Source organism: Chlorocebus sabaeus, chromosome 6, assembly GCF_047675955.1.
Source record: "Chlorocebus sabaeus isolate Y175 chromosome 6, mChlSab1.0.hap1, whole genome shotgun sequence".
Lineage (NCBI taxonomy): Eukaryota > Metazoa > Chordata > Mammalia > Primates > Cercopithecidae > Chlorocebus > Chlorocebus sabaeus.
The window spans coordinates 1,320,871-1,348,841 of record NC_132909.1 but is presented as its reverse complement, the minus strand read 5'-3'; the positions used below and the strand labels follow the sequence as shown (position 1 = coordinate 1,348,841).

The following is a 27,971-nucleotide window of genomic DNA, read 5'->3' as shown; positions in this document are numbered from 1 at the left end:
GGTCAGTCGCCAGGCGAGCTGAGGACCCAGTTCTGCGCCTTTGCCTGTGCCCTGAAGTCCCTGTCTCCCGAGCTCCGATTTTCCCGAGAGAAGAATGGAGTGTAACCCTTACCCCTCGGTTCCCTCCCTCCATCAACTTCCCCTCGAGTTGTGCCCACCGAAGAGGCGGGTCTGGAGCGTCTCCTCGGGTCCTGGAGTGCCTTTCCCTGGGAGGAAAACTTGAGCCTTGAAGCGCTCCTCCCATTGGCGAGCACATCAGGAAAACTACACTACCTAGAAGGCCGTGCGTTATGCGTGCGGCGGGAGCTGGGCCAATGACGGCCTAGGACGGGAACGACTCCGACGCCCCACGCCGGCGGGGGCGGGACTTCCGGGTTGTTCGCCGGGGACGCCATTTTCCTCTGCCCTTCTGTCTGAAGGCGTCTGTAGCCGCTGAGGGCCGCAACCGGGACCGCTTTGCAGGTCGCTAGTCAGGACCGAGCAGGGGAGGAGGATAGGAATCCCCGCCGCACCTTTGTACGAGCCTGACTGAGCCTGACCGCCTCCAGGGGCTTGCTCCTGGGTCGTCGTGAAGCCGCGGTCTCTCCTCCCCCGCCCTTCAGCCCCGCGGTCGCCAGGGGCGGCGCCCTGGGTCTGGAACGCGGTTGCCACCGAGGCGGCGGCGGCCCCGAACGCGCCTGGAAGCCCCGGGCAACCGGCCAGGGCCGGGCACAGGTGGGGTCCGTCAAGCCGCCCGGGGGTCCTTTGTCCCAGCTCTGCGGCCCGGGGGCTGACGTGATGGCGGCAGCGGTGCTGACGGACCGGGCCCAGGTGAGTGGACGGTGGCTTCGCAGTTGCCACCGCCTTGCCAGCGCGGAGGCGGTTCCCGAAATGGGTGGGAGCCCAGGTATCCCCTATATTTGTCTTCGCAGTCGTCGTTCGCTTTAGTGTGTGGAGCTGGTTTGCCACTTAATTTATACCTGGCCGTAAAGGGTGTTGGGTCTACTGGAAAGAGCTCCGTAGGTGGTTGAGTGAATGATGCTTGCTCTGGGGACTCCCGTCATCCTTGGACTGCAAGCATTCTCTCTGGTGAACCAGGTCTCATTCCAGCATGGAATTGGGGGCCTGAGAGGGGAAGGGCAGGGCAGGGCAGTAGCAGGCCGACAAATGCGTGGACAGAGACAAGGTGTATGTTTAAGGAGGCTCAGGAGGGTGTGTGAGGTTGCCATGGTTTCCTGCGGCCGCTGAGACATGGACGGTAAGAGTGTGTGGTCTTTTCCTGGACTTTCTACCCATCCACAGCTAGTACAGAAATTGTGGCCTGTCATATGCCGTTACTCTCATCGCTACAGCCTGCATTATCCTTGGCCGCTTGTGTTCCGTGGCTCCAAAGTATCTTGGCGTCCGAGACAAGTTCTGTCGGAACCCAGCAAGGAAAGAGGCTGGTGGTTGGTTCACTGTGGAATTTCCTTGGGGGGTCTGGGAGACCCAGGGAGATCCCGGAGGGCATGGGAAGCTGTTCTGGGGCCTGTCATTCCCCGGGTAGATGCAGCCCCTCCAGTGCCGCTCTGTGGGGTCAGTGAGGAATGCTGAGCTTTTTGTGCCCGTGTTCACAGATACTTTTTTTGTTTTGTTTTGAAACAGGGTCTCGCTTTGTCGCCCAGGCTGGAGTGCAGAGGCGCAATCTCAGCTCACTGCAGTCTCCGCCTCCCGGGTTCAAGCAATTTTCCTGCCCCAGTCTCCCAAGTAGTTGCAGGCGTGCAGCACGACACCTGGCTGATTTTTGTATTTTTAGTAGAGACGGGGTTTCACCATATCGGCCAGGCTGGTGTTCAACTGGCCTCAAGTGATCCGTCCACCTCGACCTTCCAAAGTGCTGGGATTACAGGCATGAGCCACCATGCCTGGCCCACAGATACGTTTTCAGGGCTAATTGAAATGGACTTAATGTCAGAAATGAGTGGAAATGCTTATAACTTCATCACATTAGATTTGCTTTGGTGTTGGGGGAGTGTTGGAGTTACACTCTTAGACTGTGAGTCATAGTCACCCCATGTTTAGATCCTATCTGTGGTGGTGAGATATGTGACCGGGTGAATTGATGGAACTTCCTTAGCATCGAGTGACTGTGAAGGTGATGATGGCGTTGATTGCAGGGGCTGTGGAAGGATTAATAAAATCCCAGAGCACACTGAGCATTGAATACTTTCTCTTTAAATTAACAACTGTTACTGGTGGGAAGGAAGTATTATTGTATTGATCTAGAAATCAAGGCTCAGAGAAATGAAATTATGTCTTTGCGGTAACAGCTGTCAAGTGTCGGTTTCAAGTGTTTGGAGCTAGGGACTTCTAGTCACTGTAACACAGAATGTGAAGCCTTCAACATGGGACATGCACCTAGCTGGACCAGTGAGACTCAGGTCCTGCTGTTGTAACCTTTGTTGCTATTATTACCATTTCCCTATTTCCTTGTCGTTTTAAAGCCCTTAGTTTCTGTATTTCACAGTCCACAAGTTGTTTCCATTGTTCTGTGTCATTCTCTAATGGCTCTTAAATAGGAGACTTCTCTCCTTATTATGTTCAAAGCATCTCCCTTACCTCTCGAGCCCAGCACAGAGCTAGGCCCTCAGGAGGTGCTCTGTGATTCAGGCCTCCATCACTGTACAACTTTTCCAGTGGAGCACAATCTGTGATCACATTCAGCAGCTGAAAGGCCAATACTGCTAATTCTGTTTGACTTTCCAGGTGTCTGTGACCTTTGATGATGTGGCTGTGACTTTCACCAAGGAGGAGTGGGGGCAGCTGGACCTAACTCAGCGCACCCTGTACCAGGAGGTGATGCTGGAAAACTGTGGGCTCCTGGTGTCTCTGGGTAAGGCTTTCCTTCCCCGCTTCACCATGCAGGTGACCTGCCACTTCTTCATTCCACCTTCTGACTCCAGGCCTGGCTGTACAAGAAGGCCTCTAGAACCTACCTTGCCTCTTGCTCACAGCTTTAGTCATTTTCTACACTCACCTCTTCCTGTCTGGTCTCCCTGTATCTCTTTGGGCTAAAGACAGAGTACTCTTTGGCTCCCAGCCAAAGGAGAAGGTGGTAAAAGAAAATGGGGTGTTTTGCAAACTCCGAGGTAGGATTTCCAGCTGTGCCTCATGAGGGGCTGGTGTAGGAACTGAGAACCACCACGATGGTGTCCTGGCTTCTCTCTCTGGGTCTGTTCATGTCATGTCTATTCTCTATGGCTTTTTCTGCCTTAGCGAGTTCAAGACAAGAGTGGCCACCTGTATTAGGGTTCTCTAGAGGGACAGAACTAATAGAATAGATATATATAAAAAGGACAGTTTATTAAGTAGTATTAACTCATGATCACAAGGTCCCACAGTAGGCCATCTGCAAGCTGAAGAGCAAGGAAGCCAGTCCAAGTCCCAAAGCTGAAGAACTTGGTGTCCGACGTTCGAGGGCGGGAAGCATCCAGCATGGGAGAAAGATGTAGGCTGGTAGGCTAGGCCAGTCTAGTCTTTTCACGGATTTCTGCCTGCTTCATATCCTGGCCTTGCTGGCAGCTGATTAGATGGTGCCCACCCAGATTAGGGGTGGGTCTGCCTTTCCCAGCCCAGTGACTCAAATGTTAATCTCTTTTGGCAACACCCTCACAGACACACCCAGGATCAATACGTTGCATCCTTCAATCTAATCAAGTTGACACAGTGTTAACCATCACAAGTCCATCCCTTGTCAACTTGAACCCATGCACATCTCCTGAGATCATACATAATCTTCAAATAAAGACAAAAATAATTATGCCTAACATAATACAAACTATCCTTCATGCAGCTGAAAGACACTAATCCCCAACCCAAGTGCTATTACATAAAGGTAACAATACTTAAATGCTGATATGAAGTCAATAAATCTTATGTCACATGATAAAGGAAATAAAATGCAGATGTTTTCTTAGTACAAGTGTATACATCACAAACATATTTTTAATAAAAGAAGGAGGAAATACAACAATTATAGTCCTCATTTCTGCAACTGGTCACTTGGTCGTAGTTAGTATTGATGGCTACCTTCTTCTACACATTCTGTATTCACTTTGCCTTCAGCAAGCACCTCAGCAGGTCATGGTTTTTTTCCTGATGCAGTGACCCAAACCTCCATTCCTGAAGAGTCTGGGCCGTTTGTAGTCCTGCCTGGATTGGGCTGTTGTAGCTTCCCATTGACCTTAATCACAGGGCATGGTAATACTAAGAGATGCCCTAATAGATCTCCTGTATTTCATGCATACTCTTCCTTACCTCCATTGTGGAGTAGACTGATTTCATCGTGATAGTCTGGGTCAGTCATCCCAGCCAACACCGTAACTCCCTTAGCCTACTGACTTAAAGGTAGGAAAAGCCCAAAGTGTCCAGGTGGCAGTCTTAACTTCCAGTTTAATGGAATCGTCGTGTCTCCTGGTGGCAGCATTCCTCCCTCTGGAACTAAGACTTCTAGGCCAGCAGAATGTAATGTCGTGGGAATAGGAAGCAAAATTTTGCTAGTTGATCCCTAGGGGTGATGGCGAGTGGTGCCATTTGCACTTCCACCCCTTGATTCCTGGACCCATGAATCCTGGCTGTGGGAGAAACAGTACCATATATTGGATGCTGATTCAGAGCATACATGGCCTACTGCAAAGTATTGTCACTAGTTGGCATAATTGTGACTTCAAAAGGTTATTGTACCCTTCTGTCAATCCAGTTGCTTCAGTACTATGGGGAACATGGTAAGACCAGTGAAGTCTGTGAGCATGAGCCCACTGCCACACTTCTTTAGCCGTAAAGTGAGTGCCTTGGTCAGAGGCAATACTGTTTGGAATACCATTATGGTAGATAAGGCATTCCATGAGTCCATGAATGGTAGTTTCGGCAGAAGCATTGCGTGCAGGATAGGCAAACCTATATTCAGAGTGTCTGTTCCAGTGAGGACAAACCTCTGCCCTTTCCATGATGGAAGAGGTCCAGTATAATCAACCTGCCACCAGGTAGCTGGCTGATCACCCTGAGGGATGGTGCCATATTGAGGGCTCAGTGTTGGTCTGTGCTGCTGGCAAATTGGGCACTCAGCAGTGCCAGTAGCCAGGTCAGCCTTGGTAGGTGGAAGTCCACGTTGCTGAGCCCACGTGTAACCCCCATCCCTGCCACTATGACCGTTTTGTTCATGGGCCCATTGGGCGATGACCAGGGGTGGCTGGGGCAAGAGGCTGAGTGGTGTCCACAGAATGGGTCATCCTATACAATTGATTTTTAAAACCCCCCTCTGCTGAGGTCATCCGTTGGTGAACACTCACATGGGATACAAATATCTTCACAGTTTTTGACTACTCAGGTCCATCCACATCCCTCTTCCCCAGATTTCTTTGTCACCAACTTTCCAATCATGCTTCTTCCAAGTCCCTGAGTCCAGGCAAACCATTGGCTACAGCCCGTGAATCAGTATATGATCACACATCTCATTTCTCCTTCCATGGAAGGTGCACGCCAGGTGCACTGCTCGAAGTTCTGCCCACGGGGAAAATTTCCCTTTGCCACTGTCCTTCAGGGATGTCCTAGAAAGTGGCTATAGTGCTGCAGCTGTCGTTCCTGCGTATCGTATAGAACCATCTGTGAACCAGGCCCTAGTCTTCTCTTCCTCTGTCAGCTGATGATAGGGAACTCCCCATGAGGCCATCAGTGCAGGCTGGGGGAGAGAAGGTAGGGTGGCAGGAGTGGAGTCCGTGGGCATTTGAGCCACTTCCTCATGTAACTTACTTGTGCCTTCAGGATCCGCTTGAGCCCAATCACATATATACCACTTACATCTGATGATGGAATGCTCCTGTGCATGACCACTTTATGGCTAGCTGGGTCAGAAAGCACCCAGTTCATGGTAGGCAGTTCAGGTTGCTTGGACTTGATGACCCATAGTGTAACAGGCCAAGAACTGTCTCTCAAAAGGAGAGTAGTTATCTGCAGAAGATGGCAGGGCTGTGCTCCAAAATCCTAGAAGCCTCCACTGTGATTTGCCCATGGGGGCCTGCCAGAGGCTCCAAACAGCATCCTTATCTGCCGCTGACATCTCAAGCACCATTGGATCTGCTGGGTCATATGGCCCAAGTGGCAGAGCAGCTTGCACAGCAGTCTTTCGGGTCCCACTCAAAACTGGCAGTCTTTCGGGTCACTCGATAAATAGGCCAGAGTGGCACACCCAAATGAGGAATGTGTTGCCTCCAAAAACCAAATAGGCCCACTAGGCATTGTGCCTCTTTCTTGGGTATAGGAGGGATCAAATGCAGCAAATTATTCTTCACCTTAGAAGGCATATCTCAACAGGCCACGCACCACTGGACCCCTAGAAATTTTACTGAGGTAGAAGGTCCCTGAATTTTAGTCAGAGTTATTTCCCATCCTCTGGCACACAAATGTCTCACCAGTAAGTCCAGTGTGTTTGCTACATCTTGCTCACTGGATCCAGTCAGCATAATGTCATCAATGTAATGGACCAGTATGATATCTTGTGGAAGCAAAAAGCGATCAAGGTCTCTCTGAATAAGATTAGGACACAAAGCCAGAGAGTTGATAGGCCCCTGGGGTAGGACCATGAAGGTATATTGCTGGCCTTGCCAGCTGAAGGCAAATTGCTTCTGGTGGGCCTTATGGACAGGAATGGAGAAAAAGGCTTTTGCCAAGTCAGTGGCTGCACACCAGGTACCAGGAGATGGTTAATTTACTCAAGCAATGAAGCCACATCTGGTGCAGCAGCTGCAATTGGAGCCACCACTTGGGTAAGCTTTCTATAATTCACGGTCATTCTCTAAGATCCATCTGTCTTCTGCTCAGGCCAAATGGAAGAGTTGAATGGGGATGTGACGGGAATCACCACCCCTGCGTCTTTCGAGTCCTCGATGTTGGCACTAATCTCCACAGTCCCTCCAAGGATGTAACAATGTTTTTTATTTACTATTTTTCTAGGTAGAGGCGGCTCTAATGGCTTCCATTTGGCCTTTCCCACCATGGTAGCCTTCACCCTACCAGTCAGGGAGCCTGTGTGGGGATTCTGCCAGCTCCTGAGCGTGTCTGTGCCTATTAGACCTTCTGGCAGTGGGAAAATGACCACAGGTTGAGTCTGGGGACCCACTGGACCCACTGTAAGTCGGGCCTGAGCTAAAACTCCTGACCTCCAAAAGCCCCTACTTTAACTGGAGGACCACAGTGACGTGTTGGGTCCCTGGAATCAGCGTCAGCTCAGAGCCAGTGTCCAGTAGTCCCCGAAATGTCTGATCATTCCCCTTTCCCCAGTGCACAGTTACGCTGGTAAAAAGCCAGAGGTCTCTGGCGGGCGTGGTGGCTCACGCCTGTAATTCCAGCACTTCGGGAGGCTGAGGCGGCTGGATCACAAGATCAGAAGATGGAGTCTGTCCTGGCTAACACAGCGAAACCCGTCTCTACTAAAAACATACAAAAAAAATAAGCTGGGCGTGGTGGCAGGCGCCTGTAGTCCCAGCTACTCAGGAGGTTGAGGCAAGAGAATGGTGTGAACTCAGGAGGTGGAGCTTGCAGTGAGCTGAGATCGCGGCACTGCACTCCAGCCTGAGCAACAGAGCGAGACTCCGTCTCAAAAAAGAAACCAAAAAAAAAACAGAGGTCTCCTTAGGGAAGGATGGGAGAAAAATTAACTGCATAAATTGTCAGTAGTGTAGTGGGGTCCTTCCTCAAGGGACCTGACCTCCCCTTCATTCAGGGGGTTCTGGGTCTGTAAACTGGCCCAAGTCTGGAAATTGATAGAGGAGCGGCCACGATTCTCTGCTTTTGTAATTCAAATTAGTCTTTTGTCCATTCGACCTGGAAGTTTTCTGCTTATATAAATTAAGTAGAATTGCAGTAGGCTTCCTGTCAGTTTCACTTCTAAAGAACACCGTGATTAATTAGCCAATGGCAGAGGTCTACATAAGTCAGACTGTTCTGATTGCTGCTTTGTCTCTGCTGTCCATTATGATAGCTATGCCTTCCTTGCCTTTGATGGTTGAGTGCCACCACTTGGCCCCTGCCACCTGGGGATCCAGTTATTCCCAATGTATCTAAATTTTTGTAGGTGAGTGACTGCAGTTCCCACTGCTAGATCTGGCAATTACAGGGCTCTTCAAAGATGCAAGTGCTGCCCTCGCAAATCTGTTTCCCAAGGCAATGGTCAAGGGTATGTCCTCTGGACCCTCCCAGCTGGGATGAGTAGGTCTAAAGTGACTAATCCACTCCACCATCCCAGTCGCCCTGAGCCTTTGGATCCCTTCCTCTACGTTAGACCAAGGGAGATCGAGCATTCCCAGCTCGCTCATGATGGGCCATCTTTTAATCCATATTTCAGCTAGCCAAGCAAATAAGCTATTACAACCTTTTTTAGCTCTCCAAGCTGCAACATTAAATGCAGGATCCCTACTTAGTGGGCCCAAATCATTAAATTCAGCCTGATCCATCTGTATGTTCCTTCGTTCCGGCATTATCCCACACCCTTAATATCCATTCCCATGCCTGTTCTCCAGATTGTTGCTTCTATAAACTAGAAAACTCAATTCCTTTCAAGTGCAGCTCACCTCCCCATGGGTCACACTCTGAACCTCACCTCTGTGGGCCCACCAGGACTTTAGTTATAGGTCTAGAAGCAAACAAAGGTGTTGGGCGTGCCAGAGGAGAATCAACGTTATCTTGCCTGGCAACTGCCTCAGGGGAGGCCATCACTGTTGCTTCAGGCAGCACAGGGTTGATCTCCTCAGACAAAGGTGGAAAGGCTGATGGCAGCATGAGCCAGGGAGGGGATGTTGCCACTACTGGGGATGGGGAAGCTGTTTCTTCTGGCAAAAAAGTTTCAAAAAGAGTTTACAAGCTCAGCGTCCCCAGCTTCATCAGGGTCCTCCCACACATCCCTATTCCGAGTGTCAGGGTCCCATTCTTTTCCTATCAGTGCCCTCACTTTAACAGTAGACACCTGGTGAGGCTGTGCATGCACCTTTTGTTGCAGGTCAGCCACTCACATGACGAGCTTATGTCTGCTTTCTCACAATTTCAGCTCTTTCTCTACAGGGGATAAGACTCAGGGCAATCTTAGCAGATTTGAGGCTTAGTATCTGCTTCTGAAGCCGGGAGTTAGAATCCCTGAGTTTATCATTTTCTTTCATTACTTTGTCCAGTTAACTTAGGAGCAACCAACCAGATTCATTATGTTCCTTGTTTCTCCACATATAGTCAAATGTATTTCATGAACCACTAAAAATTTAAAAAACTGAACGTCCTGCTGTGACAGTTATATAAGGACATTTACAGAAACATCAAATAGTATCTACTCTCACCAGCATTTCATAAAAAGAGGACTTCTACTTAAAAAAAAAAAAAAAAAAAAAAAAAAGAAAAAACCACAACCCTCAAAGGACAGCTTCATAGGTCTGGAATCACTGAACCTGCCCCTCCCCCTGCCTGCTGGTCCCTGAGGATGACTCCTCCAGCTCACATCTCTGCGTCGTCATCACCACCCACCACCCACTCTGTGGTGCTAGTAGTTTCTTCCTTAGTGTAGTGTTTGGAAGGGGAGCCAGGACCCTGGTGTCCAGCCCCAGCTCTGCTCTTTAAAAACTGTGTGGCCTGGTGAAATGACTGACCTTGTCTGTGCCTCAGTGTTCTCATTGGTGAGATGAGGACTTACCACATCTGCATCCCAGGGTTGTTACCAGGGTAAAGAGTTATTGATAGGGTTTGGCTCTGTGTCCCCACCCATATCTCACCTTGAATTGTAATAATCCCCATGTGTCGTGGGGGTGATTGAATCATTGGGGCGGGTTTTCCCCGTGCTGTTGTCATGATAGCAAATAAGTCTCGTGAGATCTGATGGTTTTATAAAGGGAGTTCCTTTACACATGCCCTCTTGCCTGCTGCCATGTAAGACGTGCCTTTCTCCGCCTTGTGTCATGATTGTGAGGCCTCCCTAGCCTTGTGAAACTGAGTCCCTTAAACTTCTTTTTCTTTATAAATTACCCAGTCTCTGATATATCTTTAGTAGCAGCGTGAGAACAGACTAATACAGTTATTACGTGAAAAGGGCTCAGAACAACACCTGAGAGACCAGGCTGTATGCCGGGAGCCATTGAGATCCTGTTGCCATCAGTACTGTTACTGTCATCCTCATCACAATCACTGTCGTTGGCATGCCTGGACCCGGGACGTTCTGGGCAGCATTGTGAGCCTGGGTTTCTTTGTCAATAAAATGGTGTTGATCACGATGTGGACTTCCTGGGGATGCTGTGAGAAAATCCTCAGCTGGAAACCTCATTTTGTCTTGGGTCTAGAGGAAGAGCGTTATAAAACATTTCTTAGGATGCAAAAAAAAAAAAAAAATACTTAGATCAGTGAAATCACATGCCTTGTTTCGAATGAAAAGAGTCAGTATTTAATGTTTAAATACCTCAGTTTTTCTCTAAGGTATTCCCTAAATATTGTTCACTTTTGAAATGACATAATGCATTTAAATGCTTGGCATAGTCCCTTGGATGTGTTTATATCCTATAAGTACTAGTTTTTGACTTACTATTAGGAGTAGAGATTCTGCAGCAGCATGACAGGACCTGCTCTTGGTTTCCAGGTCACATGCCAGCTTTTTGTTCCCGTGCACAGGAGCGGCTTCATTCCAAGGTCTGGTCCCCATCCTGAAATCCCAGACTAGACTGAAGGTCTTTATTTCTTTTCACCAACATCCATGTGTCCACTTTCTTTCTCCATAAACAGGGTGTCCTATTCCCAGACCTGAGCTGATCTACCACCTAGAACATGGGCAGGAGCCATGGACCAGGAAAGAAGACCTCTCCCAAGACACCTGTCCAGGTAGGAGCCAAGATCTGGGGAGGTTGGTGTCCCTGCTGGCTTGAGACTGGATGGAGACCACCGGCCCTGGGATCTCTTGGGAAGCTTCTCACTGTGGCCTCTCTATATATTAAACTCCATATAACTGTATCACAGTAGAGTGTTCCATTTAAGAGCCATGGAGCCCTTTGACCTGTGGTTTCTCTGACCTCCCAACCCCGTCACAGTGTCACCATTCCTGGGAAGGAGTGAGATTTATGAACTAAGATGTGTCCAGGGGTTCCAACTGCGTGGGCCTGAAGTTGTGGCTTACCAGTCACCTGCTATGTGGTCAAGATCTCCTGTCTTTATTTATAACTTCAGCTAAGTTAATAGTAGCTGCTGTATCAGACAGACTAACATTTCAGTGGTTCACATATGATAACTCTTATTCATACCAGGGTCTGTGTGGGTCAGTGGGGAGCTCTGTACTACACAGTTATTCAAGACCCAGGTTCCTTCCGTCATCAGCCTGTTGCATTAAGATTATCCTAACATCCTCGAGCTGGCAGAGAATTGAGGGAATAAGGGAAGTTACACCCACTTCCAGAAATACCAGCTCCCGTCACATTCCACCCACAGGAACTAGGCATTTGTCATGGGTCCATGGGTCTGGGAAATGTGTCTGAGCCACTTGCCTACGGAGAAGAGCAGAAGGTTTGGTGAACACCTACTCTCAGTCCACTACATTGAGTCTGTTCCTGAAAAGTGTTACTAGAAATCATTTTTATGTCATTGAGTAGTTTGAAGATGTTATCATGTGATACAGTAATGCATAAAACCGAATAGTTTCTGAGCCATGGTAAGTGACTCATCAAAATGTCATCATTAACCTTAAAGAGTGATGCTCTGTTACATTTCCTTCTGAACTCTGGGGAATAGGGCCTTTCTTACTCTCCCAATTTCTCTTTCCAGTTATATTCTGCCTATCAGCCTCTCCCACCTTCTCCTTTCACCCATTCCCTTAGTGTCAGTCAGACACTAAGAAGCAGTATTTCGCCCATGTCTTCCTATATCACCTGTTTTCCAAAAACCTCAGGGTGACATTTGACCTTCTCTGTCCCACGCTCAGGCTGCTGAGGACACTGAGGCCATCTGTCAGGTGTGTGGATTGGTGCCACTGCAGAGCCTTGGCCTCTGCCCGCATGGGTTCCTTGAGCTGCTCATCCAACCCTGAGTGTCTGTGCAGTCCCTGTTCAGCCCTTCAGAGTCTCTTCCAGATCGTCCCCTCTTCAGTGCCACGTCTCCACTTGAAAATCTCAAAAGCACAAAACTCAACATGCGTAACAAGGAACCCATGATCTTGCTCGCTCCTGCCACCTCCCAAGTTTCTGTGAATGGCTCTGCCATCCAGGCAGATTAGGGGACTGGCCCCAACCTCAGACAGGTCAACCCCTCCACCTCCATGAGTCCCTGCATCCAGCCAACCAGACAGTTTTCATCTCCAGGCACAGATGTCTCAGCATGTGAGTGCGGATGTGTCAGCAGGCTTTCATGTTGAAAAGAAAGTCCACCGTCCTGTATTGCTTGATCAGCAGCCCTTAAATGTTTATCTCAACTTCTCTTTTCCTTACTGAAAGAGCTCTTGCCCCAGTCATGGCCAGTTCCTATACCAGGGTCTAGATGACGCTTCCTTTCATGGACATCCTTTCTTCATTTGTATTCTGCTTGTTTTGTGATTTCATCCTTTCTCTACTCAACAGAAAAATACGCTTGTTTTTTCTTTTTTCTTTTCTTTTTGTTTAGGTAGCCTGGGGCTGGAGTGCAGTGGTGCTGTCTTGGCTCACTGCAGTCTCTGTGCCTCAGCCTCCCAAGTAGCTGGGATTACAGGTACACGCCATTACACCCGGCTAATTTTTGTGTTTTTTTGTTTGGTTGGTTTGTTTTGTTTTTTGAGATGGAGTTTTGCTGTTGTTGCCAAGGCTGGAGTACAGTGACGCAATCTTGGCTTACTGCAACCTCTGCCTCACAGGTTCAAGTGATTCTCCTGCCTCAGCCTCCCGAGTAGCTGGGATTCTAGGCGCGTGCCACCATGCTCAGCTAATTTTTTGTGTTTTTAATAGAAATGGGGTTTCACCATGTTGGCCAGGCTGGTCTCCTGACCTCAGGTGATCCACCTGCCTTGACCTCCCAAAGTACTGAGATTACAGGCGTGAGCCACTGTGCCCGGCCTCAAGTTTCTTACATTTGAAGAAAATAAATGCTTGTGGCTTATGATACATTTGTATATTAATTGATACATTTGTTTAGTATGTGAGCATTTAATTGCCTAGATTTGGCTGGCACCGTGGTTCATGCCTATAATCCCAGCACTTTGGGAGGCTGAGGTGGGAAGATTACTTGAGCTCAGGAGTTTAACACCAGCCTGGGAAACGTGGCAAGACCCCGTCTCTGCAAAATTAAAAAAATTAGCTGGGCATGGTGGCTCAGGCCTGTGGTCCCAGCTATTCTGGAGGCTGAGGTGGGAGGATCTCTTGAGCCCAGGAGGTCAAGGCTGAAGTGATCTTATTCAGGCCACTGCACTCCAGCCTGGGTGACGGTGAGCTCCTGTGTCAAAAAAATAAATAAATAAAAGTAATTCATAAGAGACCATGAAGCAGAGGCAAAAAATAATAATGATTGTCTACGTTTCATTCACAAAAACAATGATGCTGTGGACATTCGTATATATAGTTCATTTTCCACTTGTGGACGAGCATTTTTTGATAATTCTTGGAGTGAAATTATTGGTTTGTAGGCTATGCAAATGCTCAAGTTTGCAAGATCATTACTTTTGTTTTCTAAAGCGCCTATGCCAATTTGCACTTAACCAGAAAAGTGAGAGGTTCCACTGATCCATACCCTTTCCATTATAAGGCTTCTCAATGTTTGCTCATCAAATGGACACAGAGTAGTCTCATGTGCTCTTGATTTCCCTTTCTTTCACTGCTGTAATGTTTTAGCAACTTACCATGATTTTTGGTTGATTTATATTTTCTTCTGTGAAAATACAAATCATTTTTTATTGTATGATAAATGCCTATTTCCATTAACCTGTTTTCCTTTCTCTGTTTGCTTGGTAGGGGTTCTTTGTACATTTCTTATGCTTACCTTTTATTACTTATATATGCTGAAAAACATATTCTAGGTTTTAATTTTGTCCTCTTACTCTCTTTAAAGTATCTTTCACCAGAACATCTTAATTTACTGTAGTCTAACTTGCAACTTTTCTTATATAATTAATGATTTTTTGTCTTGTATAAAAAATGTTGGTTTACCTCCATATTAAAAATATATTTTATTCTAAAAGTTTTAAAACTTGGCATTTGACATTTTTTCAGTGAGGTTGATTTGGAATATATAGTGTGATAGCAATGCAGTTATTTTCGTTCTCCATGTGGCTACCCAATTTTTCTAGCTTCGTTTGCTTAACAGACCATCAAGTTCTGTAATTAAGTATAGTTGGTATTTTACAGGGATTTATATTGAATTTATATAATTTGGGTCAAATTGTGAGTTCATATTATTAAATTCTTCATTGATGTAGATCATCTTTATTGTCTTCAAATAAGATTATATAATTTTCTTCATCTTGATCATGTGTATTTGGAGTTTTTTTGTTTGTTTTTAAGAGACGAGGTGTTGCTCTGTTGCCCAAGCTATAGTACAGTGGCACATAGTTTGCCGCAGTCTTGAATTCTGGGGCTCAAGCAATCCTCCCTGCTCAGCCTCTAGAGCAGCTGGGACTACACAGGCTTACACTACCATGCCTGGCTACTGTGTTTTTGGTTTTGTTTTTAAACAATTTTTTGAGAGATGGGAGCTTGCTGTGTTTTTCAGAGTGGTGTTGAACTTCTGGGCTCAAGTAATCTACTCACCTCGGCCTCCCAAAGCACTGGGATTACAGGCTTTGGGGGGCTGAGGTGAAAAGATGAGCACAGGCTGGGTGCGGTGGCTCACGCCTGTAATCCCAGCACTCTGGGAGGCCAAGGCGGGCGGATCACGAGGTCAGGAGATTGAGACCATCCTAGCTAACACAGTGAAACCCCATCTCGACTAAAAATGCAAAACATTAGCCGGGCATGGTGTTGGGCGCCTGTAGTCCCAGCTACTTGGGAGGCTGAGGCAGGAGAATGGCGTGAACCTGGGAGGCAGAGCTTGCAGTGAGCTGAGATTGCGCCACTGCACTCCAGCCTGGGCGACAGAGCGAGACTCCGTCTCAAGAAAAAAAAAAAAAGAAAGAACAGATGAGCACCATGCACAGCAGCCTGGCCATTGGTCGTGTGTGTGGTGCTCATCTTTTCTCCAGGCTGTTCCTCAGGCACACGAGACTCTGTGTCAAGCCAGGTCCTCTTAACTCTTTCCTTATGAGCCTTGGAGTGATAGTAACATCAGTCATACGACCTTCACTGTCACCCAGCTTGGAATCATGGGAATCAATCTCCCCTCTGTCGCTGGATTGTCATCAACACCATCCTGCAGTTTCTTTGTGCTTTGTCTCCTAAGACTACAGTGTCCTTCCCGCCCGCTTTCTCTTTATGGCAACTCTTCTTCACAAGCATAGGACTCACTTCGTTGAGCACCTCTTACTGGATAACTGATTTCTTCCTACCCAGGATTAGCCAAGCTCAAGGTTAAGGACACAGTTCTCTAAGACTACCAGGTCTGTCCAACTCTACTGACACCGACTACAATTTGGGTCCCAAAGCCATTGTCAGGTTCACTAATTAGCTAAAAAGACTCAGAAAACTCCCTAAAACCTATTTTAGTTACAGTCATGTTTATTACAGCAAAGGGAACAAATTAGAAGTGACACAGAATGTTGGGTTGGAAAGGTTCCCAACACAAAGCCTTAGTGTCTTCAGGAACTCACTGTGCCCCAGTCTGGCATATGGCAATATGAGCTTAGAGTGTTGCCAACCCAGGAAACTCACCAGCTCTTCGTTGTCCACAATTGTATTGAAGCCTCATTACATAACCACAGTTGATTGTCTCATCACCTGTGTGGCTCGGTCTCCAGCATGCCATCCTTTCCAGACATTCAGCATTTACATTATGACTTAAGCCCTAACCTTCTAATCACATGGCTTAGCTTTCTGGTGTGTCCAGACCTTAACCTGATCAGGGTAAACTGTGGAGGGGTCCACAATGAGTTACCTGTTTGCATAAACTGCCAGATGGGGCTGTTGGGTCCCACCATGAGGAAAAACATTTTGGAAATACTCAGTGTTTACAGGTTACTTTCCACAACTTCACACAAAAAGCGTACTTCTCTTTGGGGATTAATTTTTGTTACTCTCTTCCTGTCTTCCATGTGGGCTTATTAGGTGCTCCTTCCTCGTGTTCTCGTAGCAAGACAGCGTGTCCTCGCTTAGTTGCCCAGAGGAAGCTTACCACGCACAGTGTCATCGTTATGCTGTCTACCCAGGTCCAGTCTGTAATTGTGAAGGTGACTCCACGGACAGACGCATTGTCTCCTGACTCTGCCTGTGCCCCTAGGTCTCCCTTTCAGAATATCCCGAGTCCACGGACCAGGATAGAAAGAAATTACAAACCATAGAATTTGAGATACAGAAAATAGCAGACACAGAGGCAATGTTTTTATCTACGGTTTTTCACAGAAACGGTAATACTCTTTTTTCCATGTTGTCCTTTACTAACAGGCCCTTTTGTGTGCTGGATTTCTTTCAGGCGACAAAGGAAAAGCTAAGACCACAGAACCTACCACTTGTGAGCCAGCCTTGTCAGAGGGAATCTCACTTCAGGGACAACTGACAGAAGGAAACTCAGTGGACTCCCAGTTGGGGCAAGCCGAGGATCAGGATGGGCTATCAGAAATGCAGGAAGGACACTTCAGACCAGGAGTAGATCCCCAGGAGAAGCCTCCTGGGAAAATGAGCCCTGAATGTGATGGTTTAGGGACAGCTGACGGTGTGTGTTCGACAATTGGACAGGAGCAAGTCTCTCCAGGAGATACAGTCCACAGCCATAACTCATGTGAGTCCGGTAAAGATCCCATGATTCAGGAAGAGGAAAATATCTTTAAATGCAGTGAGTGTGGAAAAGTATTTAACAAGAAACACCTCCTTGCTGGACATGAGAAAATTCACTCTGGAGTGAAGCCCTATGAATGCACAGAATGTGGGAAAACCTTTATTAAGAGCACACATCTCCTGCAACATCACATGATCCACACTGGGGAGAGGCCCTATGAGTGCATGGAGTGTGGAAAGGCCTTCAACCGCAAGTCATACCTTACCCAGCACCAGCGGATTCACAGTGGAGAGAAGCCTTACAAGTGCAGTGAATGTGGAAAGGCCTTCACCCACCGCTCCAATTTTGTTTTGCATAACAGGAGACACACGGGAGAAAAATCCTTTGTGTGCACAGAATGTGGGCAAGTCTTTCGACACAGGCCAGGTTTTCTCCGGCACTATGTTGTTCACAGTGGTGAGAATCCCTACGAGTGCTTGGAGTGTGGCAAGGTCTTCAAACACAGGTCATACCTCATGTGGCACCAGCAGACTCACACCGGGGAGAAGCCCTATGAGTGCAGTGAATGTGGGAAGGTCTTCTTGGAGAGCGCAGCCCTGATTCACCACTATGTCATCCACACTGGGGAGAAGCCCTTTGAGTGCCTCGAGTGTGGGAAGGCTTTCAACCACCGATCATACCTCAAGAGGCACCAGCGGATTCACACTGGGGAGAAGCCCTTCGTGTGCAGTGAATGTGGAAAGGCCTTCACCCACTGCTCTACTTTTATCTTGCATAAAAGGGCTCACACTGGAGAAAAGCCTTTCGAGTGCAAAGAATGTGGGAAAGCCTTTAGCAATCGGAAAGACCTCATTCGCCACTTCAGCATCCACACTGGAGAGAAGCCCTATGAGTGCGTGGAGTGTGGAAAGGCCTTCACGCGCATGTCAGGCCTCACGAGGCACAAGCGGATTCATAGTGGAGAGAAGCCCTATGAATGTGTTGAGTGTGGGAAATCGTTTTGCTGGAGCACAAACCTCATTCGACATGCCATCATCCACACTGGAGAGAAGCCGTATAAATGTAGTGAATGTGGAAAGGCCTTCAGTCGCAGCTCATCCCTCACTCAGCATCAAAGGATGCATGCTGGGAAAAATCCCATCAGTGTAACAAATGTGGGGAGACCTTTTACAGGTGGACAAACCTCAGTTACCCTTCGAGAACTTCTTTTAGGGAAGGACTTTTTGAATGTAACCACTGAGGCAAATGTTTTGCCAGAGGAAACATCTTCCTCGGCGTCTGATCAACCATACCAAAGAGAAACCCCTCAAGTGTCTTCACTGTGAGAAAAACCTGTTGCTGAATATTACTGGTCATCTGAAGAGTCATATTAGAAATTCATTCAGTCGAGAGCCTTATTCTCCATCTGATAATTTATCCTGGGGAGAGACCCAGTCGTTATTGTGCACATAGGAAAACCTTCAGCTGCATCTTTCTCCTTAGTTTACAGTGCAATGTTATCTCAGGAATTATTTTTAAAAGGAGGGGGAGACATAGAAAAAATGAAATGCAAGCACAGATCTTTTCAGACTTCTCTGCCAAGCCTATGGTGCTTTGTCACAGATTTCTTAATGTGTTTGGGGGAAGGGAAATGTTTCAAGGTAAAGGGCCTTGACCCTTTTTGTGCTTGTGTGTACATTTATTGCTATCCAGTGTCATAATAGTTTGTTTAGGAAAAGTCTGCAAACTTTAATCGCACATCTTTTGTGTTCCACAATAGTACTTACTCTTGAGAAGCGTAATTTTATGACAACTTAGGAGGCTTGAGCCATGAAATACTCATGTTTAAGTCAGTAAGGATACACATATTAACACTCAGGCCTTTTTCTTGATGCCCATCTTTTGGTTTACTTCATCACTGTAGCCATATGGTAAATTTTTATTTTTTAAATTTTAAAAAATTACGTAGCTCAAAATGTCAATGGTAAATTTTTAAATTGAGTAAAGTGATTCTTCTTTGCTCTTTAAAATTGACAGCATTTCGAGTTCCTTCGACATTCCATATAATTTTTAGGATTAGTTTGTACGTATTTACAAAACAGTCTTAGATTTTTACAGAAATTGAGTTAAATCTGTGGATTAATCTGTTAAGAATTGGTATCTTTACTATGTTGGGTTTTGTAGTTCATGAGTTCAGGAGTAGGTCTCTTAATTTATAATAGCTAAGCATTCCTCAAAGTATTTCATTAATGTTAAAATTTTCAGCATATAGATCCCTATGCATTTTTGTTAGAATTTGCATCCTAGTGTGCTTTTTTGTTTGTGTGTAAGTTGAGTGATTGTAAATGGCATTGATGTTTGAACTTTGAATTGCACACAATTTTTGGTAGTATACAGAAATATAATTTTTTGGACATTGTTTTGCTACCCTGCAACCTTGCTGAGTTCACTTATTATTTTTAGCTTTTTTTTTTTGACAGAGTCGTTGGACTTTTCTATATAGAAGTGTCATCTGCAAATACAGACCATTTTTTATCTTTCATCTTATCTGTATACCTTTTATTTCCTTTTTGTTTGTCTTATTGCATTGCACAAGCTGGGACTTTCATTATAACGTTGAATAGGAATAGTGAGAAAGGCCATCTTTACCTGGTTCCTGATAATAGGGGGAAAATGTTCAGTTTTTTGGTTTTTTTTGTTTTTTGTTTGAGACAGGGTCTCGCTCTGTCACCCAGGGTGGAATGCAGTGGCACAATCTTGTCTCACCATAGCCTTAAGTTCCCCGGCTCATGTGATCCCACCACCTCAGCCCCCACCACCCCCCAGTAGCTGGTGCTACAAGCACGCACCACCACGCCCAGCCAATTTTTGTATTTTTTTGTAGAGACAGGGTTTCACCATGGTGCCCAGACTGGTCTCGAACTCCTGGGCTCAAGCAATCTGCTTGCCTGGGTCTCCCAAAGTGCTGGGATTACGGCATGAGCCAGAGGGCACAGCATGTTCAGTTTTCATCATAAAGTATAATGTAAGTTTTATAAAACACATGTTCTCTATAAGCTTAAAAAATGTCCTCTGTTCCCAGTCTTCTGAGATTCTGTGTTGTTATGAATGAGTGTTCAATTTTGTCCAGTGCTTTTGCTCCACCAGTTGTCATCATGCTATTTTGCTTCTACATCCTTTTGATAGAATGTATTGCTTTGATCAAGTTTTGAATATTGAGCCAGGCTTGCATCCTTAGCATAAACCACACTTGTTTGTAGAGTATAATATCATTTGACATCATTCCCTTTGTTTGTATTTTGTTGAGGAAATATTCCTCTAATTTATTGGCTAATGATGTGTAGTTCTGTTTCTTTTTTCTTTTGTTTCTTATGTTCTAAATGTCTTATGTGTGGTTTTGATGTCTAGGTGATCTTGACATTTCAACATTAATTGGAAAGAGTTCTCTTCTAATTTTTGGAAGACTGTGTAGAATTGGTGTTATTTGTTCTTGTCACGTTTTATGACCTCTAGTCAACCATTGGGCCGGAGATTTTTCTTCTGGAAGCTTTTACATTACATATTTATTTTATTGGATAGGTAGAACTATTCAAAGTATCTATTTCTTGTGTAATAAATTTTGATAGTCTGTCCTGTTGAAGGAATATTTCATCTATATTTGTAGCATTCCCTTATTCTTTTTTGATAGCAGGATCTGCACTTATATCATTTTATTTTTAATATTTAAAATGTACATACTCGTTTTATGATCGAGTCTTCTTAGACATTTATCAGTTTTATTGTGCACCATGCTGAAAGATGTAATTTTTGCTTCATCTCTCACTTCAAAGAACTAGCACTTTATATTAATGATTTGTCTCTTTCTATTCTTGATTTATTTGATTTCTGCTGTGATCTGTATTGTGTTCTTCCACTTGCTTTGGCTCTTTGTAACTTTTCAAAGTAGGTTTTTAGATGATTGATTTGAGATTTTTTTGCTTTTTTTAATGTAAGCATTACATTCTATAAATTTGCCTCATATCACTGTTTAATCCCACAAGTTTTAATGTTTTCATTACATTTTACTCAATTCTAATAGTTTTTATTTTTTGAGACATTCTCTCTTAGCCATGAATTATTTAATAGTATGTTTAATTTTCTGGTGTTTGGCATATTTGTTACTGATTTCTAATTTGTTCTTTGTTTGATCTGACTCTTTAAATGTGTTAACATTTTTTTTTTATGACCCAGGATAGGGTCTATCTTGTTCCGTACAGCTGCTTGAAAAGAATGGGTGTTCTACTGTTACTGGGTGGAGTGTCTGTAAATGTCTTTGCGATCCTGCTCATTGTTATTCAGGTCAGCTCTTTCCTTGCTGATTTTCTGTCCGGCATTTCTGTCACTTACTGAGAGGGGTGTTGAAGTCCTGAACATAGGCGGGGAGCCCCCGGTGGCTCACACCTGTAATCCCAGCACTTCGGGAGGCCAAGGCGGGCGGATCACCTGAGGTCAGGAGTTCAAGACCAGCCTGGCCAACATGGCAGAACCCCATCTCTACTAAAGATGCAAATACTAGCCAGGCATGGTGGCGTGTGCCTGTAATCCCAGCTACTGGGGGACTGAGGCAGGAGGATCGCTTGGGAGGCAGAAATTGTAGTGAGCTGAGATCTCACCACTGCACTCCAGCCTGGGCAACAGAGCAAGACTCTGTCTCAACAACAACAACAAAAAGTCCTGAACATAATTGTGGAAGTATGTTGCTCTTTTAAGTTCTATCACTTTTTGTTTCGCAAAGTTCAAAACTGTGTTGTTTGGTACATGTACATGTGGGTTTGCCAAGTCTTCATGGTGAATTGACTCTTTTATCATTATGTGATGTCCTTTTTCTGTCTTTTAATAGTCTTGTCAGTACTTTATCTAATATTCTTATAATGACTCCTGCATATTTTGATTAATGTTTGCATGGTTAATATTTCTTCTATTTTAAAGCTTACCTGTATCATTACTTATGAAGTCAGTTTCTTTGAACAGCGTATACTCAGGCCATGCTTTTTAAAATTCATTTTGCATATTTCTGTCCTAATTGGTATATTGAAATCATTTAAATTAAAATAATTACTGATATTTTAGGGCCTAAGTGTGCCCTTAAATGATTTTTGTGTTCCTTTTTTATTGTTCCTTTCTTTGTTATTTAGGGTAGTTTACTAGTCTTCCTGTAGATTACGTCAACTTTTTTTTTTGGAATTTGATTTGATATATATGTAGTAGTATTTTTTAGTATAGATGCTCCTTGACTTATGATTGGGTTATGTCGCAATAAACCCATTGCAAGTGGAAAATAATACGTCAAATATGCATTTAATACACCTGCCCTACCGAACATCATAGCCAATCTTGCCTTCAACATGCTCAGATAATTTACATTAGCCTGCAGTTGGGTGAAATCATCTAACACAAGGCCTACTTTATAATAAAGTTACTACAAAGAATTTTGAATAAAAATTAAAGTGTGGTTTCTGAATGCATGTCGCATTCGCACCACTGTAAAGCTAAGTACTAAGTCGAACCATCGTAAGTCAGGGACTGTCTGTATATATCTGCATTTTTTAGTGATTGTTCTATTACAGTGTAAGTATATAACTTACAACAGTTTAGTAAGTTATCAGCAATTTAACTGATAATTTTATTGCTGATGCAATTTTAATATTGTAATTGCTGATTAAGTATCAGCAGTTTAGCACTTTACTTCCATTACGTTCCTTTAGCTTACCTGTTAATGTAACTATCTTAAGTAATAGTAATTCCTCTTCAAAAATTGAGCACTATATTGCAAGACGTAATTTTTTTTTTTTTTTTTTTTTTTTTTAGACGGAGTCTCGCTCTGTCACCCAGGCTGGAGTGCTTTGACATGATCTCAGCTCACTGCAACCTCCGCCTCCCGGGGTCAAGCAGTTCTCTGCCTCAGCTTCCCTAGTAGCTGGGATTACAGGGGCCTGCCACCACGCCCGGATAATTTTTGTATTTTTAGTAGAGGCGGGGTTTCACCATCTTGGCCAGGTTGGTCTTGAACTCCTGACCTTGTGATCCACCCGCCTCTGCCTCCCGAGTACTGAGATTACAGGTGTAATTAATGCCGAGTGAGATTAATGTCAAGTGCTGAGATTATAGGTGTAAGCCACCACGCCCAGCCGCAAGATGTAATTTTTGCTTTATCACACATATTTTACAAAAGATCGTGAGAAGCATTGTCTCTTGACGTCTTTTTTTTTTCTTTTTTTCTTTTTCTTTTTTTTAGATAAAGAGACAGAGTCTCCCTCTGTTGCCCAGGCTGGAGTGCAGTGGCACGATCTCTGCTCACTGTAACCTCTGCCTCCTGGGTTCAGGCGATTCTCCTCCCTCAACCTCCTGAGTAGCTGGGATTACAGGCATGCGCCACCACGCCTGGCTAATTTTGTATTTTTAGTAGGGGCAGGGTTTCACCATGTTGTTCAGGCTGGTTTTGAACTCCTGACCTCGTGATCACCCTGCCTCGGCCTGTCTCTTGACCTCTTTACCCATTCCATTGTTCATTCCTTCTTCTTGAAATCCCAAGCCGCCTTCTATTAGCATTTCATTTCTGTTACACACTACTGACCTTACTAATCTTTCTTCTAGGGTAACAAATGTTCTTTGTTTTCCTTCCTCTAAAAATGTCTTTATATTTCCTTCATTCCCAAAGATTATTTTTGTGGAATATAAGATTCAGAGTTGGCAGTTGTTTTCTTTTAGACTTGAGAAATGTGTCTCTCTGTTCTGTCCATTATGGTTTAATACAGGAAACCAACTACCATTCAAATACTCATTCCTTATTTTGTAATGCATCAGTTCTGTCGAGCTTCATTCAAAGTGTTTTTCACTGTCTGTAGCATTCGTAAGTTCGACTGTGATGTGCGTGGCATGGAATTTTTTGAGTGTATCCTATTCGGTGCTCCCTGGTGCTTGCCTAGCTTTTTGATCTACAGGATTATGCCTTTTGCCAAATTTGGGGAACTTTCAACTATTATTTCTCCAAATATTTTTTCACCCCCAGTCTTGTCTCTATAGGGACTTCAGTAACATGAATGGCAGATCTTTTTTTACACTCCCATGGGTCCTTCAGGCTCTCATCTTTTTTCTTTTTCCAGTCTATTTTCTCCGTTGTTAATATTGATTAATTTCTGCTGACCTTCCATGGTCCTCACTGGTTGTTTCCTTTGTCATGCGTAATCTGTTGAATTTGTGCAGTGAGTTTTCATTTTGGTTTTGTATTTTCCAGTTGTTTAATTTCCATTTGGTTCGTGTGTGCACCTTCTGTTTCTTTGCTTATTTTTTAATGCCAAAGAAAGACTCTCAGAGAATAGACAACTGTATTCCAAAGGCATGGTTCTCTGGTTGTTTGTCTTGACATTTGAATAGAAATGTTAAAACTATCTGGGGGAATAGAAAGTCCACAGTCTTCTGAGTTGTGCTACACCAGTATTTCTATGAACAGATCTCACAACTGAGAGTGATCTGCAGATTGTTCAGAGTCATGTTCTCCATGGAGCGTTTGTAAAGTTCCCTAGCTCTTTAAGCCTTGTTGTGTCCTCAGGAAGGAGTCACCTCTCTTCCAGGATCACTCTTGCCTTTTGTTATTGGGCACATTTTCCCACCTCCTGCCCAGTCTTTCTGGGCTCTCTGTCATACTTCCTCGCCTAGTCTTTAACTGGTCTCTGATAACCAGATTTTTCCCCCATAATCTGTATTTGTGTTCAAGTCTCTATCCTCATCCCCAAATGGGTTCCACCCCACTTGCCCATCAGTCTCTGCCCATTTCATCTGTCTCCCACAGACACGGTCTGTGTAGTTGTTCTGCACACTACCTGTCCCCACCCCTTCTCGTTTCTCACTCCACAGACAGCCACAGGAGGGCTTCCATCATTTGTCCTCTTACTTCCTTGTTAGAACTTTGTACTGCTGACCACCGCTCTGACCTGAAGCTTCTTTCCTGGCTTCTGAAAGTTGCTTTCTCCTCCAGAGGGTCTGTGTCTTCCTTCCAACTCTTAAACATTTTTGTTTCCCAGAATCCATCATTGGTCATTGCTTTTTCACTTGCTGTGATTTCTGTGAATGAGATGGTTCCCGCTGAAGACATTTACTTTTGATGATCTACAGAATTTCCCAAATCTGTGTCTCCAGACTGGATGTTTCTCATGTCTGTGGCCCACTGGGCATCTTCTGCACTTTCTCTACGTTTGTAAACACTGAGCCTGTATGCATGTCCGTGTGGCTATGGCCCTGGCCGTGGGGATGAACCCATAATTCTCATGAGAGCAAGCAAACATAGTGTGGCTGTGTGTCAGACATTGTTGTGAATGTTTTACGTGCATCAGCTCTTTGAACATTTACAGCATCTGTGTGTGGTAGTAATGCTGTTTCCTCCATTTTGCAGAGCAGAATATAGACAGGCTCGGGTTAAGAATGAGCCCAAGGTTACACAGTTACGTTTGGATTTAGGAATGGGAGGCCACATAGGCTGGCTTCAGAATTCATGTCTTTAACCACTGTCTTGCTTCTCATATGGGGGGTTTGTTTTCTGGTCACCATTTTTACCGACGTTGATTCAACAGTGCTGTAATCTGTTGCTCTCATTTGACATCTTGGCTGTTTCTTCAGCTTGAGGAAGGTAAACCGAAGCCACTTTTTAATGAGTGCAATCTCCGTTGTAACTATGTAGAAAATACAGCATCTGGGTTTGAGGAAAGGGGAGTGGGAAAGGAGAAGCGGTAAGACGTGCATCTGGCGTTAGGAGTGTTTGAAGTGCCTGAAGATCAGGGTGAATTTCCCAGACTTGAACCTTGTTGCCCAAGCCACATTGCAACCACCTCTGTTTCTCTTACCTCATCCGCACATCCAGCCACTGCCCCATTCTGTCATGCCACCTTTTTTTAGTAGACCCTCCATATATGTGTGTGTTTTGGTGAATGGCCACACACAGCAAAGCATTTTTATTGCAATTTTGTTGTTGTTGTTGCTTGAGATGGAATCTCACACTCTGCCACCCAGACTGAAGTGCAGTAGTGCGATCTCAGTTCACTGCAACCTCCATCCCCCAAGGTTCAAGCAGTTCTCCTGCCTCAGCCTCCCAAGTAGCTGGGATTACAGGCCTGGGCCACCATACCCGGCTAATTTTTGTATTTTTTGTAGACTCGGGGTTTCACCACGTTGGCCGGGCTGGTCTTACACTCCTGACCTCAGGTGATCCACCCACCTCGGCCTCCCGAAGTGTTGGCATTACAGGCATGAGCCACTGCACCGGCCTTTATTGCAGTTTTTGGTTCCCTCACGGAATGTTTGCTACAAAGCTGTGCATATAGGTGGCACCATAAATGACATACCTGACCTCAAAGATAATCTACTTGGGCTTTTTTTTTTTTTTTTTTTGGAGACAGAGTCTCCCTCTGTTACCCAGGCTGGAGTGCAGTGGTGCGATCTCGACTCACAGCACCTTCCGCCTCCCGGGTTCAAGTGATTCTCCTGCCTCAGCCTCCCAAAGTGCTGGGATTATAGGCGTGAATCACCACGCCCAGCCTACCTGGTCTTTTTTGGACAGATGTACATGATTTTAGAAATTGTTATGAATGAGGATCCTCAAGAACACCCCCAGGTTTGACGATTTGCTGAGAAGACTCAGGTCTCAGCATTCTGTCATACTCAACAGCTATGATTTACTACAGCAAAAGAATACAAAGCGAATAGTAAAGGGAAGACTGAAATTCAGAGAAAACCAGGCACAATCTTTTGAGTCTTGTTTCAGTGAAGTCACAGGAAGTGCCATATTAAGTTCCATCTGGTACTTATGACAACACATGCTGTATGTCCACTGGGAAGCTTATTAGAGACTCTGTGCCAGGGTTTTTATTGGGCATGTTTTCTGGCACATCCCACAATTCTAGACTTCCAGAAGGTTAGCAGGGGTTCAGCTTCTCAGCTGAAAAGGGGATAACCTTTTCAGCTGGAAAGGGGATAACCTTTTCAGCTGGGGACCGGGAGAAAAAGCACCGAAAAACAGGACACTGTGCTACTCCTGTTTTGGGTGGGTGGAGCAGTAGTAAACCTCCCAAAATCTAAGGTCCCACACTCCAGCAAGGGTGAACCTTGCAAACTCAAAAAGGATAGCAGTCTCCAACCTGCTGTTTTATACAGTGCGTTAAATGGTACTAAAATGCTATATAAGTCAAATTTATGTAACATTAAGCAAATAATTTTTTTTTTCAGCAAAAAAATAATGGTCATGACTTTGTGGTGAAGGCTTACATAATGATTATAATAAATTCAGGCCGGACGCGGTGGCTCACGTCTGTAATCCCAGCACTTTTGGGAGGCCGAGGCAGGTGGATCACTTAAGGTCAGGAGTTTGAGACCATCCTAGCCAACATGGCAAAATCACGTCTCTACAAAAGTGAAAAATTAGCCGGGCATGGTGGTGCATGCCTGTAGTCCCAGCTACTTGGGAGGCTGAGGCAAGAAAATGACTTGAACCTGGGAGGCGGAGCTTGCAGTGAGCCGAGATCATGCCACTGCACTCCAGCCTGGGTGACAGAGTGAGACTCTTGTCTTAAAAAAAAAAAAAAAAAAAAAAAATCCTCCTTTCCTCAGTTTTGTTAACAGGAAAAAGAAAATCTTAAGTTACAGTGGAAGTTATGAACAACTTAGTCTAGAGATTTAATTTAGTGATGAAAAGGTACAGAGAAAGTGTCTTAAAAAAGGACCTGGTCTGTTCGCTCACTGTGTGTGTGTGTGTGTGTGTGTGTGTGTGTGTGTGTGTGTGTGTGTGTGTATGTATGTGTATATATGGACCACTTTAAGATATATATATACACACACGTGTATGAATATATATATATATGGCTACAAGTGGTGCATCTTGCAGGTACTCCCTTTGTTCACCTTTGTAAAGATGTTATTGCCAGATCAATGTGTATTTCTATAGTATATGTGTAAACAATTCGTCATCCTTTTGTTGCTGCTTTTGAAACTAGTTCATGGCTTCATTGGGGAGAGATTTAAATAATATGGGTTTATAATAATTTCTGCATTATTAAATGCAGATAACTTGCGATTAAAGAGTATGTTATTGGAATCATGGGTGTCTGAGTTATACTTTG

General features: G+C 44.9%; 1 protein-coding gene across 1 annotated transcript; it reads left to right on the top strand.

The window, feature by feature from the left end:
* The first annotated feature begins 371 nt into the window (after nt 1-371).
* Nucleotides 372-27,946, top strand: ZNF264 (zinc finger protein 264). The gene is made up of 4 exons (XM_007998279.3): nt 372-810; nt 2,725-2,851; nt 10,762-10,857; nt 16,546-27,946. Exons 1-4 carry the CDS (start codon nt 778-780, stop codon nt 18,171-18,173), a joined length of 1,884 nt encoding a protein of 627 aa, XP_007996470.3. The 5' UTR covers nt 372-777; the 3' UTR covers nt 18,174-27,946.
* Nucleotides 27,947-27,971: the final 25 nt, after the last annotated feature.